General features: G+C 53.2%; 1 protein-coding gene across 13 annotated transcripts in view; it reads left to right on the plus strand.

Annotated features, from left to right (window-relative positions):
- The window catches only part of SAMD11 (sterile alpha motif domain containing 11), a 180,794-nt gene that overhangs the window by 144,659 nt on the left and 15,754 nt on the right, over positions 1-20,381 (plus strand). For 8 of the 13 annotated variants that reach the window (XM_043531523.1, XM_043531525.1, XM_043531526.1 and 5 more), the window contains 5 exons: positions 4,189-4,327; positions 15,269-15,466; positions 16,165-16,280; positions 16,920-16,998; positions 17,704-18,404. In XM_043531523.1, coding sequence (XP_043387458.1) covers positions 4,189-4,327; positions 15,269-15,466; positions 16,165-16,280; positions 16,920-16,998; positions 17,704-18,404 — 1,233 coding nt within the window. The remainder of the gene's footprint in view (positions 1-4,188; positions 4,328-15,268; positions 15,467-16,164; positions 16,281-16,919; positions 16,999-17,703; positions 18,405-20,381) is intronic. The other 5 variants (XM_037880960.2, XM_037880963.2, XM_043531528.1 and 2 more) reach the window with 1 other exon arrangement.

Consider the following 20,381-nt stretch of genomic DNA (forward strand, 5'->3'; position numbering starts at 1 on the left):
CCCTGAAGCAGGCATGAGGGGAAACTCTGGTGCAGTGTAGTGTGATGATGCACACCCGGGTTTTATCCTGGATTTGATGCTCCAGGACCTCCCTCTTCATTTCAGATCTACTCACTGTCGGCACTGCTGGTGTTGCTACCCCCAGTCACTGACCAGGACCCCACTGTTGTAGGCACTGTACAATCTGTTGCTAGATCTTTGTCAATGACTCATGCTGAATCAAACCCTGTGGAGGCAACTCTGCGAGATGATCTTGAGTGGGAGAAGGGAAGAGGGAGAAGAAGCGAAAGGGGGAAGCAGGCCTTGGAGGCTGGAGAGTGTTCAGAGATTGGAGCTGGGGAACCTTTGATGGAGGGCACTTGGCCTGGCTGCAGCTTTTTGAAAGCTGTAGGACATGCCCTTGCTGCATCCATTTTCCAGCCTCCTTGCATGGGTGTCAGATATTTAAATAGCTGTTGCATTTCTGGAAAGGTTCTCAGCCTGTGTGGGAGGGGTGTGTATGTGTAGCCACACATGTGCAGTGTGTGCACACACAGGCATGTGTAGAAAGTATGTTTTCATATTTGAAATTTGTAAAAAGAAATCTTATTCACATATATGACTATATACTATCTAGTCTTCTGGCTAATGCACAGGGCTGAGAATAAAGACACGTGAGGGTCTATTCCCAACTCTGGCACACACATGCCTGGTGACCGTGGGCGAGCCTGTGTCTCAGTTTTCCCATCAGTAAAATGGGGATAGCATAATCTTAAGCACCTATGTAGTGCTCTTCAGCCCTGGATCTCAAAGCACTTTGCAAAGGCAGGAAAGAATTATCCCTGTTTTTACAAATGGGGAAACTGAGGCATAGAGAGGCAAATTGACTTGTCACACAGCAGTACAAGCACAGTACTAATAATTATGACAGGTTGGTGATGGCTAAGGGGTTAATGCAGGCAAAGCACTTTGAGCGCTTCATGGAAGGTGCTGCAGAAGTACAAAGGATGATGATTATAATACATACTCCAACAAACACCCTATTCCTTTATTCCAGTACATTCAATTCGGCTCTCTCTTGACTTCCTCTGACACAGAGCAGTAGATAGTGGGTGTGAGGAGGGGGTTTCCTGTCTGTGTGTTTTCCAGTGTGTCATGCAGACAGTAGCAGAGGTTTCACTGCTGGGCTGGTGCAAGCGTGCAGAGGTAGGGTGCCCCGGAATTGTGTGTAGGCAGATGAGGAGAGGCAAGCCCAGCATGGGGGAAGGAGCCCAGCCTGGAGGCGGGGAATCTCCTGATGGTTAACTCTGTGGTGGGGTAGCACTCCAGAAAGAGTCTCTTACAATGCAGGTGGCTGCCTCATCTGTAACTAATCCACTTAGCATTTTCATTGGTCGTCCTGGGCTGCTCTGGTCCCTCTGGTGGATAAATGCATCAAATAGAATAATTAGTAAAGTATGGCACTTGCACAGCAATGCCCAGCTTGGAATGCTGTACAAACATCAGTTAATTACCGTGCTGTAATGATCTTGCCGGGGAGGAATTAATATCCCCATTTTACAGATGGGGGAAACTGAGTCAGAGCAGCTCAGGGCTCGTCTATATGGTCAATGGAACCAAAGCGGTTGTAAGTCACACTGCTAGTTATTTCGATGCAAGTCTATATATAGATGCTTATTTCAGAATCACTGTGCCCTACGACTATGGCTCTGATCCCGTCTACCATTTGCTATGTTTTTGTGCAATAGGGCATTCAGATTCTGAAATAACAGTGAGCACATGCTGCCTTGCACTGAAGTAACTTGAGGTGTGAACTGCAGCCCCCTTAGCTATTCCTGTTTCGTTTCCTGTGCGGACAAGCCTTCAGCGACTTGGCCTAAAGCGGGATACTGCTCTCTGAGTTAGGGTTGAAAGATTCAGGCTCAGTGAGCTCAGCTTGAGAGCAGGAGCTCAGTGGGGAGGGGGGCGTTGCAGTGACCCCTGTTCCGCCTTACGTGAGGCACCCCCCCCCTTAAAAATGAGTGAGAATCTCCAGCTGCAAATGGTGAGTGAAGCAGGAGGGATGTGACTGGATGTGACCCCAAGGAGCTTAGATGGGGCTTAGCATAACCCCCTTCCCACTAAGTAGCCCCTAGTGCACAGCCCTGTGCTGTCCAGAAAGGCTGCAGGGGCGGCCAGCTCTACCCTCCCTGCTGTAGCGATTGACTGATTTACTGCCTGACTCATTCCCCACCTCCCTTGAAACCTTTCCATGGAATTCCCCGCGTGTGCCCCAAGGCTGAGCTGCAGAAGCCCTCCCAGCGGGGAGCGCAGCCCACGCACTAGCCCAACCAAGGCAGATGTTTTTCATAGTCTGTTTGCAAGTGCCAAACCGCCGCCTCCCTTCAAACCTCCCCTCCCACCCACCCCCCAAGCTCTGGGCACTCTTGAGGCTCCAGGTAGGTGAGGGGGAGAGTAAGTGTTGTGCGAGACTTAACAGGACAGCAGGGATATGCAGGCAGCATGGGCTGGGATATGAATTCTAGCCAGTCAGCACTGCTGCAGCGGCGGGGCGGAAAGCAGACCCATGCCTTACTGTTAACTCCATGGTTCTGTTGTTCACAGAGGTGCTGTGGGGGTCAGGGGAGAACAACATGATCTGGGCAAGAGGCTATGGGGAGGGTGGGGTGGAGCCTCTGCAGGCAAAACTTTTGCAACCCTGGCCTGTCCTATGTCCTCTTTTATGTGTGCGCCATGCCTTTTATGTGGGAGGGGGAGCTGTGTGTGACCCATCAATGGCTATTAGCCAAGATGCTCAGGGATTCAAGTTTGCAGCCTCCTGCTCTGGGTGTCCCTAAACCTTTGACGGCCAGGACTGGAGGACAGAGGCTGGATCACTCAGATTGCTGTGTGTTCATTCCCTCCAAAGCATCTGGCACTGGCCACTACTGGAAGACGGGATACTGGGCTAGATGGATAATTGGTCTGACCCAATATGTCTGTTCTTGGGGGGGGGGGAGAGCAGGGTCAACTGTAGTTCTGATTAGTCCACCAGTTTGGGCCCATTATGGCCGCTATGGGCTTTGCCAAACGGGCCAGTGTCACTCTGTGTCCCTAACCTTTGCCATAGGAAGATTTCCCTCCCCCAGTTCAGTGACTCTTGCAACCAGTTCCCTTCCCCCAAGCTGTGGCCCTGGATCCTATGGGCTAATTCTCATGGGACTACAACAGTCTGTGTGCAGGGGGCTGTGGCGTGTAGGGGCAGGGGCCCCGGGGGCCTGCACTTAGAGTGAGGGAATGGGAGCCAGTTCTTGACATGCTGCACCCAGGTGGGTCTCTGCTGACCGGTGCTGCTTTAAACAGCCATGGCACGCCCCCGGGGGCAGCTACTGTAGCCATGTGGGGTCGAACCTAGCAGGGGAGCTTGGCTTGGGCTCTGAACTCTGGGCCTTACCCCCCTCTCCCCTGGCAGAGGGCAGGCATGGATGCTCGTAAACGCTGGGCCCCGCCTGTATTTGCACTGGGCCCCAAGTGGGGTGGCACTAGATGCCTCGCGGCTCCAGCCCGCTCGGCGGAGGGTTCGCCGCCCCCAGCACCGGCCCCGTGCCTGCCCCCTCAGCCTGGAGCTGACGGGACCAGCCCCGGCTGCCTGTGCTTTGCCTGCCCTGCGGGGCCGCGCTGGGGCAGCTCAGCGGGGCGGGGGGTGCCAGAGGAGAGGCCCAGGAGCCCGGGCTGGGGCCTGCAGCCGGCCGGGGGGGGCAGCGCGGGGCGGCCGCAGCGAGCCGGGGAGCCGCAGGCGCGGGGCGCGCACCGGCAGCGCGGAGAGCGAGCGAGGGCTCAGGACGTGTCCCCCCCCCCCCCCCGGCAGGGCGGGAAGGCTCCGTCCCTCAACGCCCCCGGCCCGTGACACCATTTCCTCCCGCGCCCGCGGGCGCTGCAGCCGGCTCGCTCCGGGTGAGGAAAGCCCGGGCAGGGGCGCGCCGCAAAGACACCGAGGCGGCTCCCCCCCCCGCCGGGCCGCCCCGGGCCCGGGCTTCCTCCTCCCCCTCCCCGCCGCACCTGCCCGGCCGCCCGCCTTGGAGCGGGGGCGAGTCCGCGGCGGGGAGCGGGGAGCCGGGGAGGCTCGGCCGGCCGGGGCCGGCGCTGGAGCGGGGGCGGTGGGGCGGGTTCGGGGCTGAGCGGCCGCAGGCTCATGCGGGCTTGTCCCCCCCTTTCCTCCATCCTCCGCAGATCTGCTCCGAGCGCGGCAAGAGGCGGCGGCGCGGAACCCCGCGGCCATGGAGGCGCATCTGCCCGCGGCCGGCAACTCGTCTAGCCAGCGCCGGAAACAGGGGCTGCCCCAGCACCGCGACACGCACTTCCCCGAGAGGTACCGGCGGCGCGGCCGGGGGGAGGGGCCTATGGCGCCGCCCCGCCCCCTTCGCTTTGCTCCGCCCCCGGGGCGGGGCTTGCCGAGCCACCTGGGGACGCGGGCAGGGGAGGGGGGCAGGTGGCTGGCCGGGGGGTGGGCACTGGAAGGGGTGGCTGGCCCCGCGGCCTGGGGGGCTGGGGTGGGCACTGGAAGGGGTGGCTGGCCCCGCGGCCGCCCATCTGGCCGTGGGGGGCTGGGGTGGGCACTGGAAGGGGTGGCTGGCCCCGCGGCCGCCCATCTGGCCGTGGGGGGCTGGGGTGGGCACTAGAAGGGGTGACTGGCCCCACGGCCCATCTGGCCATGGGGGGCTGGCTTGGGGCTGGGGGGTGGGCACTGGAAGGGGTGGCTGGTCCCGCGGCCCGTCTGGCCATGGGGGAATTGGCTTGGGGAGCTAGGGTGGGCACTGGAAGGGGTGGCTGGCCCCGCGGCCCGTCTGGCCATGGGAGGCTGGGGTGGGCACTGGAAGGGGTGGCTGGCCCTGTGGCCTATCTGGCCGTGGGGGAATTGGCTTGGGGAGCTGGGGTGGGCACTGGAAGGGATGGCTGACCGGTGGCTGGCCCCACGGCACGTCTGGCCATGGGGGGTTGGCCTGGGGATGGGTGGTGGGTACTGGAAGGTGTCTGGGCCCCGCGGCCCGTCTGGGGATTGCCTTGACGAGGCCCTTGGTTTTCAGTTTTAATTTTGTTTAAAGTTTCCTGGGGATTTATGGGTGTTTATTGCAAAAAAAAAAATGTAAAAGAGAGGTGGAAGTTGTTGCAGAAAGTGAACTTTTCTGGGTAAATATGGGGGATGGGAGGACAGAAAAAAAGGAACAAATAGCGAAAGTGGGCGACGCCTCACGCTGCGTCCTCCACCTCTTCCACTTCCAGGCCTGCTCCAGAAGGAGAGATGGCAACTGGGTTACCAAGCTGCCATCCCTATGGAGGGAGCCAGGTCTGGGGAATTCTGGCACTTCTCTTTTTAGGACTCAGATACTGATGTACACATCCTCACATGCCTGGGTGTGTGTAACTTCCACTATGTAGCCATACTTTAACAGACAGTCTCATGTTTATACTTAGACTAATTTATTATGAACATAAACACATCTACCTAGTGTGATGTGTTGGATATTTTTTTAACATAATCAGCATATTCATATACTTGAAATTCTGTACATGTAAGTTCCAGGGAAGTTTGTTAAAAATTGAATAATAATATTATTATTATTTAATAGCTTTTGTAAAACTCAGGGTTTTTTGTTTTTTGTTTTGGCAAAAATCAGTAAAACCGAAAACAAAGGGACTTGTAGATTGATTAGGCATGTATATGCCAGGTTGCGAGTCCATGTGAGTGCGTGCATGATGCCTGTCGTGTGGTTGCGTTGATGGGTGTGTGTCTTTGGGAAGTAAGTGTGTGGAAGGGGGGGATATGTGCATGTGTGACTTTGTGCTTGCATGTTTCATACATGTACAAGGGGGTCAGTGCATGTGCGGGTGTATGAGCTTGCATGCTGATGTTTGCACGTTTCTAGGCATGGATGTGCTAGCTCATTACGTGTGTGTGTGTGTGTTTATGCGCTCTCATTTGGCGTGTGGGAATGGGGCTGATATGCATGTGTACACATGTGCATTTCAGATTCTGGTTTGTGAGTCTCAGGCTGTTGGTAACATTCTGTCTAAATCCTGCGTTGGAATCCAGGAGTTGACGGTATTGTGTAACCTGTCCTTTTGGCACAGAACATGCTAAACTGTTTAAATTAGAATTTTATAGCTGCCCCAGATAATAACAAAAGGGAACTGACACCTTGGGACAGACACTGAGCTAGAGGGAATTTTTTTTTTGAAGGACAAGACTTGGGTGTGAGGCTTCTTTGCTCAGACAGTGCTGTTGGAAACTTGGTTTACCCAGATCATTTATCTCACTCTGTGTTATAAGATGTTCCCTCCATGAAGGAGTTCAGAGCGAAATTAAATTAAAAGCGTCTTTGTTTCTTGCATGGATAGAGGAGAAATGAAGAGGCAGGAGATTGGACTGGCTGCCACAGGGGCTGACACCCTCTGGGGGGCCTGGAAAGTCTGTGGAGGGCTTCACTCTAGGCTTTGCTAATGGTCTTTCTTGATTTCTTGTTGCGGGTGAGTGGGAAGGAAACTGCAAATAATAATAGGAGTGCATGTGTGGGGAAACTGGTTCTTTCAGCTCATATCCCTGGGGGAATCCTCTGCCCAGTGGCTCTCTGCGTGCAGGGACTAGGCGGTCCTGATAAACCTTTGTCCTACCAGCTGCACTTTGGCTAACCCATTCAGTACAATCCAATACAGTCGATGCGTGCTGTAGACAGACCTGTCAGGAATGCAGCGATAGGCGCGTTTCATTGCAGCCAGTTGGTAGGAAAACTTCTCTGACTACGTGTGGCCTGGAAGGCTGCCAGGCCAGCCGGAAAACTGGCTGAGGAAGCACTTATGGAAGAGGGTGCGTGTGTGCGCACATTGGAAGGGCAACCTAAAAATGCATGTTAGTGGGTATCAAGTCCAAGATTTACCTGGGACTGCCAGGCAGGTGGAGAGAAGATAATGAAGCCCAAGCCAGAGTGTGTTAAATTGTAATCCAGCGGGATTGCAAGTTAGGGAATCTGTGTGCTTTTTGGCAATCATGGAGGGAGAGAGGTCTAGTAGTTAGATCAGGGGACCAGGAGTCAAGACTCCTTCCTGGGTTCTACTCCCAGCTATGGAAAGGAGTGTGGACTAATGATTATGTTGGAGACTGGGAGTGAGGACTCCTGGGTTCTATTCCTGGCTCTGACACTAACCTTTTCTGTGAACTTGGCCAAGTCACTTACCCTTTTTGTGCCTCGGTTTCCCCATCTGTAAGATGATGCCAATGCTCACTTGTAAAACAGGGTATGTTTAGTTACTGTCTGAAGGTCTTGAAGGTCCTCAGGTGAAAGGTGCAAGTAGTTGAGAGTCTTATTGCATGGAGTAAGAATTTCTGGGCCCACCTGCAGCCCACTAGTTATCGGCATGTTTGCGCTGTAGATACTGAGACCACCACTTGTCTGAATTGATGGGTATAAAACTGAGGGGCTGTATCCTTCCCTGGCCTATACATTCAGAAGCCTCCTTTACTTCAGTAGAATTGCCTAGTGAGTAAATCAGGGCAGTCCTTTATGCTGGATCTGTTTGCAGAGGCTGCCCCCAAGTGTCTGGGGCGGGTAGCTACCTGAGGAGCTTTGGGACGTTTTGTATGAAAAGTTTACACCGTGGGCCTAGCTGGATCTGGGCAGGTTTTCTATGCCCCTTCTCTTGTGTGCAAAGCACAGCTGACCCAACAGATTGATTGCATGCAGCCTTCTGGTCCTGTGAAGAGGGTGCAAGAAGGCTGTGTCTATGTGTGTTCTACCTGTTCCTTTGGCAAAGTTCTCAGGTGTGATAATCCTTTGTCAGCTGAGCTGAGGGATAATTGCAGGGGTCCTGCTGGGAGGCAGGCAGCTTCAGCTATGCCCTGTGGTCAGGGCTTGTCAGGTCTGCTTCACATTGGTTCCCATGATCGTTATTTGTCCCCAGAGATCCTTAACCACTTGAGTGTTGCTTGGGGCCATCCTGCATCACGCTGCCCCCACTCATAACGGCTGTGTTTTGTGTTGCTTTATCATTGCACCGTGGAGGGCATTAGGCATGCCTGTAGAAGACAAGGCCACAGATTGCAGAGACAAAGCACTTGGAGGGTTAATCTCTCCTCCTCTCGCCCTCGCTGTTGGTCTTGGCCTCAGGTTTTGTATTTGACTGCTGTGGTCTCTGTCAATAAGATAAATCAAAATAGCCTTTGTGCTCCTTTAGCAGGAAGGGTGTGGAAAGTCTAAAAGGCAGCTGGCTCAGATAGGCAGTGGAGGAGGAGGTGGAGGAAAAGGTGGTGGAAGGAGCTGGCTCACACAGAGAAAACTGCAGGTGGATTGATGGTGTCTCTTTTCCTGGGTGCAGAGGTAATAATGCATGATGCGAGGGGATGTGAGCTGCTTGGCGTGGTGTTAAAATTCCATTTCAGCTTCCTGTTGGGAGCTTTGTGGGGATCAGGTCAGTTCACAAATATAGTGGCTTTGCTGGCGAGAAGAATTAGCCACTCAAGAATTCATCTATTAGTTATGGCAAGGGGGAAAAACCCAGCAACCCAGGTTTATTTATCAAGGTGGCACCACGTTTTTTGCAGAGGACCAATATTGAGACCTTTGCATCCAGTTGGGAAAGGTATATATTTGTAATTGTCAGGAGTGAAGAGGGTTGCGAAACGATTACTATGAGCTGATGAATGCTCAGGAAGATGGGTGGGGCTTGGTTTTTGTCCAAGCTAGAGAGTTTGGAATCTAGAGCCCGACTTTTCCAAGCTCCTGGGTGTTTGGTTTCAGGGCTTTGGTTCAGCTCATTCTAGAGATTCATAGCTGTTAATTACAAATCTAGATTCAGACCCAGAAGTAAAGGCTGCCCAGATCTGGGAGGTTTGTTTGTGAAGATTGGTTAGTTGAATGTTACTAAAGGGCTTGGAAAAGTTTGGCTCTAGATTCCAAACTCTCTAGCTTATACACCCCCGCCCCCACCTTCATGATGCTATGCCCCATGTGAAATGGGATGGAAACTACCCTCTCTAGAGATGAGGGATTGTTTTTGGCTCTGTTTTGTACCCACTGAGTTTCTTGGGTGCTTGCTTGTTTTTGTTGGGGAGACATTTGGCTTCCCAGTTTCCTACACAGGGTGCTAGGCCCTCTGGTTTATCCTGTGGCACCTACCACTAGTCGCTGTCTACATTCTTGTTTGAACAGAAGCTTCTTCATCAGACCAGGCTCTGCATATGTGTGTGCAATAAATGACCCATTAGGTTCCAAGCAGAGCCCGCCAAACCTCAAATCTGAACCAGTCTTCAGAGGTGAAAGGCTAGTGCTTTCATCTGCTGCTCTGTCTATCCCCGTTGGGCTTAGTGTTCTTTTCCGTCCACCTCCACCTTCTCCCTTCAGGGGTGGTCTCAGGAATTTGGCCCGGCTACGTGATCGGGGAGGTTAGCATTCCCCTCTCTTCTGGAAAAATGTTTATACCCTGCATCTGAAGTGCATTGCACAGGTGATCTAAAGAAGGCTGGCCGATCTATAAACCATCTCTGCAGATGGATGAAACCAAGCGGTTTACGTGACACTTCAGATTCGTGTGTGTGTTTTGTGCTTGTGTGGAGCTGTACTTTGTTCAGTGGCTGTTAACACTGCACGGCATCAGAGACTCGGGGGGCATAATTTATTCTGGGGTTCCATTTATCATTTCCCAGGGAGCACATAAAATAATGGGGGGTGGAAGGTGGGGGGGAGCTGAGTTAATAAAGAATAGAGAAAAACCCCGGGTGCTGGGAAATGTGCCATGTGCAGTTCGAAGGGGGAAGGCTGAAAATCAGAGCACCCATCGGTAGCTCCTTGAATCCCGCTGGCGGGCCAGCTGGCCTTTGGTTAGCAGGTAGCTGTCAAACGCTGGGGCCAAACTCTGAAGTCCTTCCTCAGGCAAAACTGTCCTCAAAGGCAATGGAAGTTTTTCCTTAAAAACTTAGGGAGGATTTCAGGATGTGCCTCTTTCCCAATGCTGCTGCTACTGCTGACTTTAACTCTGGGCCAGGCCTGGCACCCCTTAGCTCCTGCATTCCCCCCTTCCTTCTCTTGATCTTGAAGGGCTTCCTTTTCTCATCTGTGTACCCGGGCCCTCTGTCGGGCTTTTTTGCACTCTAGCTCTCTTCTTTGCATGCCTCACCCCATTCCAATCCCTCCCAAGACTCAACCCCAGTGAACTCAGCATTCATCGCTTTCTGGCCTGGTCTACATCTGAGATTTACCCCCAAATTCAAACCAGTTTTCAAGCTGTCTGGGGCCATAGCCCAGACCAGGATCCAGGCGGCCTGGACTGCTTTGACTGAACTGATTTTAAAACCGGTTAGAATTTTCCCCAGCCCCTCCTTGTCTAAAGCCATTTCTATCATTCCATCATGTGGTACATGTCGTCTAGCTGGTGCATGTCTCCTTGTACCTGGAGACCCCAAACATGTTCTTCAAAAAACCCTTTTGGTTTATTTAGTTTCCCTCCCTGGTGGGCAGGAGTCTGTGGACGGGTTTTAAAACTGCCTGCTGCAAACCAGCCAAGAGCTGTGTGCCAATTGCCCATTACCTCAGGTTTAAAGTGTCTCTTCCTATCAGAAGCAAAGCAGAATAAAGTGGCGCTCTTGTGCATTTTTTCCCCCTCCCTCCTACCCTCTCTAAATTTATTTCCATGCCTTGCCGCTTTCAATCTGTGTTTCCTGACCCTCTCAGTTCACCAGTCTCCGCTCCTGTAAGCCTGCAGCTCTGGATTTGGGAGGACGAGATGGGGTTAATATGGAATGCTTCGTTTTAACAGTATAATGTGTAACCCCATAATGACTTTAAATATTGATTATTTGAAGGCCATTAGCGCTTATTGTTAAAGAAAAGTCAATACTTTTTAAGCCTTGTGAACCATTTGTCTCCTGTTAAAGGACATATCAAATTTAGCAGCATGCAGTGCAAATCCCCTAATACCCTACACACAAGCCTCCAGCTGGCATCTATGTTTTTTTTTTTTAAAAAAAAAGAGGAGAAAGATGCTGTAACAATGCATGCAGAAGTGCTCTCTGTAAAACAAGGACGGGGCTTAACAAATGTAATTGGCACGGGCTAGGTTCAGGTTCTCAGGGGACAGGGCTGTTGCTCAGTGGTTTCTCAGTCCTTACTCCAGTGGGAATATTACCTGAGTAAAGGCTGAGATGTAACTGAACAGGGATCTCAGGATTTGGCCCAGGGTTTTTATTTTCAATGTATGTGTTTCAGTGGGAGCTCTGTATGCAAGGTGGCCTTGCTTATTGGCTTGGCTACGGACTCTTTCACCCCTGAGTCACTGATTCAGTATAATTCACTACTGTCTGGCCTGTTTAGACATAAGTGGTGGGTCTCCCTCTAGGAGGTCTCCATATCCCCAAATCTGCCAGTACAATTGGTGTTAATTAGCACGCTTGCTGCCGTTCTTAGCTAGTCATCTCTCACTCTTGCAAGTGGCCCTTCGGGGTCAGGACTGGGGCCCAGGGCACATGGGAGGTTGCGGTGCCACGCCGTAGTTCGTGAGTACAGAGAGGATTGGGTTAGGGTAAGGGAGGGTTCAGAATGGTGCTCCTCAAGAGCACAGCGTTCATTGCCGTAAGGTGTCACGCTTCCTGACTTGCTTTGTGCCGAGGGCCCCATTAAGAAACGAGGACAGCAGTGCGCTGGTGGGGATGTTTCTTGGGCACCGTCTCCCAGTAGATGTGTGACGTCCTTCCTGGTATTTCCAGTTCATTAAGGAGATACTAAACGGTGATCTCGCTATGGGGGCTCTGCTCCCCGATCATATGCATCGCACGTGTGATCCGTGGAACTGCACCAGGGTGGATGCTACCTTCCTGATTACTCCAGCTGCAGAAGCTTGTTTTGCAGCATTAGATACTGTGAAGGTGATGGGGGGTACGTGCACCGTACTGCCCTGCCCCTTAGCCCAGTTTGGCAGACTAAGTGAGCTATGGGCACGTAGGTATGTGACTCCAGTTCATCTTTGGCTCAGGAGTGGATGACAGCTGATGCATAGAGTTGCGGCAAAGGAGAAGGGCTGTGATGATTCAGGCCAGGTCTGTCCAGGAAGTCTGGAACCTCTGACTTCCCAGCTCTGATTTCAGAGTAGCAAAGCTGGTTGCATAGTGGTACTAATAATGGGCGCGCCGATTGGGTCACCGTTCTTTCTCTCTGACCTCGCCCTGCTCCTCCTTTCCCTCTGTGGATGTGGCTTTCAGCCCACTGCCTAGCCCTAGCCCTTACTTACGGCCACAGACTCGAAAAACTCTGCAGAGTTCTGTTTACATTGCAAATGCTGCTGTTGTCTGGCCACCTCGCCTGACAGGACTAAAGCACTGTTTTGTGGCGTAGACAGGGCTCGGCCCTGTTTTTAAAATCTTTGGGCTTGTTCCCTGACTCAGTTGCGTTTGTAGTGTAGACAGGACCTGCCTCCTCTAGCTGGAAGGACCCCCCAAAGCTTACCCCACAGAGCCCTCTACAGCCTGTCCTTTAACATTTCCCTGTAACTCCTGTGGCCTGGCATGCCTTGTAAGTTCAGATAGCAGCACCCTCAGGTACCGCAGGAACAGCTCCTCCCTCCTTCCCCAGGATTATTTCTTACCTCCATACCTCACACTGGCCAGCCCACGGTCGCAGGCGATCAGCGTGCCCGTAAAGGAAGGGAAGTGGGCCTGTTGCATGGCTTCTGGAACCGAGTGCATGATACAAAATGGGAACGAACGGAAAACAGCTGAGGGCAGGCGAAGGCCTCCGAGATCGAAGCTCGGCCCTGTAACGTGACATTGTGCGGCTGCGGAAGTGAGGGGCCTTTCATTTTGTAGTGCACAGCCCTGATCCCCACGGAGCCCTTCTTCATCCCTCTCGCATAGTGTCTCTTGCCAGCTAAAAGCAGGCGCCCCATGGCTCCCTTTGTTTCTAACCTTTCCTTGTGAGCTCTTTGTGCAGCCTGCACCTGGGGCTTATGCGTGGTGCCGGCGCCTAGTCAGACTCCCCTCTCCTGTGTTTATAAAAGGCAGGGAGGCCGCGCAATAGTTAAAAGCTACTTGATTTCCTAAATTGCTTCTTATAAAACGAACAGCACGTCTGCCAGGCTCGTCTCCCCATGATTACGGCTAATTACGATCGAACCGACACCTCCTAGCCCCCGTCATGCCGCTTTAATTGTCCGTTATTCATCTGCAGGCTGTCCGGGGTGGCAAAGCACTTGGCAGCCCAGCGACCGAGGCCTCAGCTAATTGTGAGGCCTCAGGGATTAGGGCAGGTGATTACACACTTCATGGTGTAATTACATAAGCATCGCTTGGCTGCTGCCCCGGCACTGAGCCGAAGGTCACGCGCTGCGTTACCTGAGATTAATTGGAGCTGCCACTGAAGCGCGAGGCGCTGGCGGAGCGGTTATACGATTAGCATTAACATTTCAACAGCGACGGATCGATCTGTGGCTCTCCTCCAGACACAGCGAGCTGTGCAATTAGTTTAGAGGAGAGCGGGGGGGGGGGAGGAGAGACAGACAGAAAAGGGGGGCGGGGAAGGGCAGGAGACAGATAGACGAAAAGAGTGAGGGGAGAAAAGGAAGAGACAGGCGGGGAGGCAAAGACAGATGGGAATGGGTGGAGGCAGGGAGAGGGACGTCTGATTCAGGGAAATATTTCAATCCATCCCGTTTTGGATCTGCGTGCGTGTTGCAGCATTGGTGCTGGCTGATGGAGGGACTGAGCCGTTTCAGGGAGCTCTAGGGAGAGGAGAAGGAGACACTCCGCCCCCCTTCCCCTGCTGTTGGAACAGGTTTTGGAAATCTGGCGAAGCACAAAAAATGGCCATCGGCTGTAGCTGTATAACCAGAGTGATAACTCATCCCCAGCAGTGCTGGGGCAGGGAAACCCCCCTCAACACGCACACACATCCCGCCCCTTCGGTTCAAATGCTTTGTGTGGGTGCTTGTGCATTGCACTGTCACACACGCACTCATCACACTCCCCACCCCCGTCCCCTCCTGAAGTCGTTTTTGCGGGAAGATGTTGTAAAATGAAAATAAACAGCACAGTGCCTGGCTTTGCCTTTCGATGCCCCGGTGAAGGTAATAATGTTCTAAGTGGCCATCAAAGGGAATTAAGAGACGCGCAGCCGGAAACCAGAGATTTGCTTGCAGGCTTCCCAGGCAGATTTGACTAATGGAAGAGACCTTGGCTCCTATTTGCTTCCTGTGGGCTTTACCTGGCCTGCTCTCTGGTTGTGTCTCCTCCCCCTACCTTCCACTTCGGTTACTATTAGCTAGAGTCGGGCTAAGGCCAGTGTGCTGTATTGTCATCCTGCATCACATTGAGGCATGGGACCCCACCCTGGCTCTGCCGAGGCACCTCTCCGCTCACCCGCAGCGCCCCCTACTATGCCAGCCCTCTCTCCGGCTTTGCCAACCCACTTCAACACTCACCTGCAGCAGGCCCCACCAGAGCTCTGCCAACGCACCTCGTCTCCGACCTGCAGCAGCCCCTTGTCTCCAGAGAAGAGGCTGCCAGTCGTACCATGCAGGGCAGGGGTTGGATAACCGTTAGGGTCCTCACTGAGACCCCCACCCCCAAAAGTATAAAATATCTATTCACTTGTAATGTAGTCCAGTTTTAACCAAGGTTTGCTGAGGTGAAAGACGAGTGCTTGCATGGTGCTGTCGTGTGCACCCCTTGCCCAGCCAACTCCCAGCGTACGTCGCAGCAGAGCCAAATCTCTCGGAGCGGGAAGCTGGGAAGCAGGTGGGATCTGTTTCGTTCCCCTGCGTACAGATTTGTATCGTCTGCTCCTCTTTTATCCCCTTCGTTTTTTTCTTTATCGAGTTTTGCAAATAAGAACGAAATTCAACCAAAAACCTGCCAGCACGGATAGCCTCCAGAGTCTCCATTCGCGCCGCGGGTCAGTTCTGGGAACGAGTGAGATAGCAGCGGGTATGTGGGTAACAAAGGAGCCAATGCTGGGAGCCGCTGTGTCCACCTCCTCCCCACCTTTGACACCTGGATACTGTGAGCTCCCCCACCAAACTTCCATTCACATCAGGGCCTGTGAGACCCTGAGTGTCTGCGCTTGGCTCCGTATGGGTGCTGGCCCCATGAGCATCAATGACACTCAGCTCAGTGGGGACAGAGGGCTCACGTCCCCTGTGAGATGGGGGCGGATGGTGCCGGTGGCTGCTCAGTGGGAAAGGAATGGGCAACTCCTGGCCTGACCCTCCTCCGATCTGCTTTGTTTTAATTCATCAAATGTTGTGTTTTCTTCACTCTGTGGCCGTCACAAAGCAGCAGCCTCTGTGGGGCCGGAACAGCTGGCTGGGAAACCCATGGTCAATGGGAATATCGGAAGCTTTTGGAGGAGCAGGGCAGGAGAGGGAATGGCAGAGCCAACTGTCTGTCAGAGTGCAGCATTTGCACACCCACGTGCTGGTGTGAGCACCCGGGTCCAGCCAGCAGGAGTCTCACGGCGAACTCCTTTGTCTCAAGGCAAGCAGAGTTTTTGAGCCATCTGTGTAGCATCCTGGAGAGCATTCCCTCTTGGTCACTCACACAGCAAGTGTGGGCCTGCTGCTCGGCTGCATCTATCTCTAGGGGGATCTATCTCTGATTGCTCTCTCTCTGCCCTTAACTCGGGCACAGCTCCCGTTGGCTTCAGGGAGAGTTTTGTAATGTAATGTGTAATGTAATGTAATGTCCTTGGGGCTTTTACAAACCAGTAAGACACAGCTTCTGTCCGAAAGACCTTATAGCTCAGCTCAGGCACGTACAAACAAGGGAAAGGGGTGCAATTATTTTGTGTGTGTGTGTGTGTGTGTGTGTGTGAGAGAGAGACAGAGAACAGACCTAAAAAGAGGGACCACTGTGCATGAGACAGCAGGTGCATTTACGGGGTGGCGTGCTGTTGAGCAATGAGGAGTCGGGTTCTAATGGTGGCAGTTTGCTGGCAGACCAGCCTGTATCAGTCTCACTTAGAAAGTGGCTGAGCTAGAGGCTGTCCTTTAACATGCAGGTGTCTTTGTACAGGTGTGCCCCAGCTGTGCTTGAGGAGGGGTATGTGTGTGTGTGTATGTCAGAGAACATACAGCCCAGCATGCAAGCGCGCCCGCTGAGCTAAGCTCACACTTGGATTGCTGCGATCAGCACCGAGCAGTGCTAAATCTCTACATCTCTTCCATTTTCTTTAGGGACATGTCCCATCCACCGCCTCTGCTGTCACCCCAGAATGCCCCCCACATTGCGCTAGGGCCTCACTTGAGACCTCCCTTCCTGGGGGTGCCTTCAGCTTTGTGCCAGACGCCAGGTGAGTGTGCGGGTGACGGCCCACGCGGTGGGTGGGAGGAGAGGGCTGCGTTGTAGCTCATTGCCACAGCCCTGCCTTGGGAGCATCCCAGAGCTGCCCCACCCCAGTGGTTGCACTGGTGGGTGCTTTGCCCTCTCCCATGGCTTCCGAATGCACCTCATGTGGCCATTCAGCTCCTCTGGCCCGTATAGAAGGGAGCAGGCGATGCCATCTCCCTGGTCCCTTTGGTGTGTCTAGCCCCACAGCAGTGCTAGCAGAGAGCAAGACCTGCCTCACAGCGGGACGGGACAGGCTCCTTGCACCCCCTGTGCAGTAGGCAGCCGCAGCCTGGTGCAGAGAATGGGGGATATGTGCCTATTGCATTGTGCAGCCTGAATGAGGTGGAACAGCAGAAATGGAATCAGGTACAAAGTCACCCTGTGGGAGCGTTACAGGAAACCTTTTGGCATAGCTAGGGTCTTGTGAGCCGCAGGAAATCACATCTGTGTTGCTCGCTGGGATTGCAGCAAGGACAGTTCCCCCATCGTGGAGAGGGATCTCTCAGAGGGAGCAGTTCTGTGGCCCTTCACTGCACAGCTGGCCCCGCAGAGAGTGAGTGCTGTGTAACCCTGCATCTGTCATGCTTTCCCCTGCCCACAGGTTATGGGTTTCTGCAGCCGGCACAAGCAGAGATGTTTGCACGGCAGCAGGAGATGCTGCGGAAACAGAATCTTGCCAGGTATGGAGTGCTGCCCCAGAGGAGCTCCCTGCATCTGAGCCTGCCTGTCCTTCGGGCTAGATTTCCATCCCCTTTTGGCCTTCTTCCTCACCCCAGCCAGAATAGGGTGTGACCTTGGTGCTATATGGGCAGCCCGGGGGAAGGAAGCCCTCCCTCTCCAGGACAGGTACAGCGTAGGCAGCAAGAGTGTGAGCTTTCCCCCCGCAGGCAGAGGGCCTAGTTCGGCCCTCACGCCCATCCAGTGCTTGGCGTCTCTGCTGAGATTACCATTGTGCAGGTGGTTTTTCTGATTGGAACCCCTTGGACGCAGCCCGAGACAGCCAGACTCATGACACTCAGGCATCTAAGGAATGAGAAGGTGAGAGCTTGCGGTGATGCCTGCTGGGTTTGAACCCGTGACGTAGAGGAAAAGGCTCTGTATCCCATTACCAGCACCTCCCAAGCAGCCAGCCCTGCTCCTAGGAACTTGACAATGAGCCCGGTTCGCACAGGGGAGGACAGTGGCGGATGGAATCCGGACTCCCTGCCTTGAATTGTGCAGCAGAAATAGTGCCATGTCAGAGGGAAACTAACTGAAACAATATAAGGGTGTGAAAACCACCGGCACACCAAACTCGGCCTTAGACCCTTGAGCTCCGAAGCTGCAGCTGCTAGTGAATGAGGAGTTGACCTTCAAACCCAGCTCATTTTTCTCTCCCTGTTTAGGCTTGAGATGTCGGCCGAGATCATCCGCCAGAAGGAGCTGGAGAATCTCCATCGGCAGAGGCTACTGGCCGGCGACCCGCTGAGCCTGCACCCGGGCTTACCCCAGGACCACCCGGCCTTGCGGAACATGCACGACATCCCCGAGGGGCACCCTCTGCGGGACGAACTCTCGCGGAGGAACGCCATGCTCGTGCTCCGGCACAACAACACGCCGCTGCTGTCGCTGAACCACGGGGTGCCCAGCACCACCCCGCCCAAGGAGCAAGGCCGGAGGGGGAGCCGGAAATCAGTGCACCACCGGGCCGAGCCTCCAGGCCTGCACGAGGCCAAGGAGCTGGCCGAGCCCCGGGCGCGGGATGGCGTGCCCGACTGCAACGATGAGGAGATGAAAGACTCGGAGAGCGATGCTGAAGTGAGCGACGAGAAGCCGGAGAGCCTGAAAGCTGAGAGCAGCAGCTCAGCCAGTGAACTCAAAGAGTGCAAAGAAACAGGCAAGGTCTACGAGGGGGCCAAGGAGCTGAGTGAAGTGGCTTCCGGCCAGAATGCCCCCTGCAGCTCCTCAAGCACTGAGTCACCCAGCCACCTGCTCGGCCAAGGCATCAATAAAAATGAGGTGAAATACCTCCCTCCGGCCTCCATCCCACCACCTCAGCCGCTGCCCTTTGGATTCCCTTATACGATGAGCCCCTACTTCCACGCAGGTAGGTGAGAGCCTCATAGCTATGGGGGGAACCGGCATGGGAGGGGGTCTTGGCAGAGTATCGGTTTTACAGGATGTGAAGAATGGGCCTGCTAGTCTATTCATGGTGCATCCGTCTCTGTGGGGTTTGAGCATCTACAGTTAAAGCAAAAAAAATGAATGTCAGGGGCCCGGCTTGAAACAATAGAACTCAGAGGTCATAAAGAGACCACTTATTAACCCTGAGATGGTACCAGGCTGGGGTGAGCCACAAACCCGTGAGAAGGGAAAAGGGCAAATACTAGACCAAGGTAAAAGTGGACCTCGGATGGTGCAGCAGTTAGGAGGAACATAAGAACGGCCAGACTGGGTCAGACCAAAGGTCCATCTAGCCCAGTATCCTGTCTTCCGACAGTGGTCAGTGCCAGGTGCCCCAGAGGGAATGAACAGAGCAGGTAATCATAGAGTGATCCATCCCCTGTCGCCCATTCCCAGCTCCTGGCAAACAGAGGCTAGGGACACCATCCCTGCCCATCCTGGCTAATAGCCATTGATGGACCTATCCTCCATGAATTTATCTAGTTCTTTTTTGAACCCTGTTATAGTCTTGGCCTTCACAACTTCCTCTGGCAAAGAATGCCACAGGATGACTGTGCATTGTATGAAGAAATACTTCCTTTTGTTTGTTTTAAGCCTGCTGCCTATTAATTTCATTTGGTGACCCCTAGTTCTTGTGTTATGTGAAGGAGTAAATAACACTTCCTTAATTACTTTCTCCACACCAGTCATGATTTTATAGACCTCTATCATATCCCCCCTTAGTCGTCTCTTTTCCAAGGTGAAAAGTCCCAGTCTTATTAATCTCTCCTCATACGGAAGTGGTTCCATACCCCTAATCGTTTTTGTTGCCCTTTTCTGAACCTTTTCCAATTCCAGTGTAGCTGAGATTCAAAGTGGGAGACCATAAATGTGACTGAAGGAGAATTCTTGCCCCCTTGGGTATGTAAGTGTGCATGGTTGGAAGCTGTGGGCTGAGCAGTTGATGCTGAGGCGTTTGACTGGGTATTGGCAAAGCTAATGATATGGTGATAGGAAAAATGCCATGCTGTGTTGGGCTGTATGGAGAAGCATGACGTCCTCACAGAGAAGAGGGGATAGTCTACGCGGAGTTGGCTGGACCTTATTTGGAAGCCTTGGTTCAAGGCAGACATTGATAAATTGGAGAGGGCTTCAGGGCAGGGCAGCAAAGATGATTAAGGGCTTGCAGGGATTGACCTGCGAGGGAAAAGGCTTGAAGAATTAAATATGTATAGCTGGGCTAAAAGATAACCAGGTTTGTGGAGAGGTGGGATCCAGGAGCCACCTCTCAGTATTTGAAGGAGGTGCAAGGATTGTCTGGGGTACTGTAGGAGACATGCTCAAATGTAACAGGACAGAGATGAGCAAGGGAAAGCTTTTTAGGGTGAGCAGCTGAAAAATAGACCCATGGGACAATCTCCCAAAGCCCATTGCTCGAGGTACAGTTCAACATACTGCTCAGGAATATACTGGAGGAAGCAGTCCTCTCCGGCAGCTGGTTTGGGGCAGCCTGGAGTATCTGCTAGGTCTTCGTCGTCTGTACATTCCCTGTATTTCCATAGTTTGATGAGAGGGAAATATAGAATTAAGGCTGGAGCTCCCTCCGTCCCATTGTGCCTGGGGCATCTCCGAATGCCAGGCAGCATTACCTCCTGCATGTGGATCCATACCTTTTGGAAAGAGATTCAGGAGCTCCCCAAAACAGTGATTCCACCTCCTTGGCCAGCCTCTTGCCCTCGAAAGTCATATGTTGTCACCTGATTGTGTTCCCATGGCAACCCCCTGTATACCTCAGAGATATCTCTGATATGTTGTTAACTTTAAGCTTCAGCGAGGAAACTCAACAGAGCTGGGGCTGTGGATTTACCCCAGCTCTCTGCAGATAGGAAGGAGCGTGTCAGGACAAAGCGGAAGGGTATGC

This window comes from Chelonia mydas, chromosome 18 (assembly GCF_015237465.2).
Source record: "Chelonia mydas isolate rCheMyd1 chromosome 18, rCheMyd1.pri.v2, whole genome shotgun sequence".
Classification (NCBI taxonomy): domain Eukaryota; kingdom Metazoa; phylum Chordata; order Testudines; family Cheloniidae; genus Chelonia; species Chelonia mydas.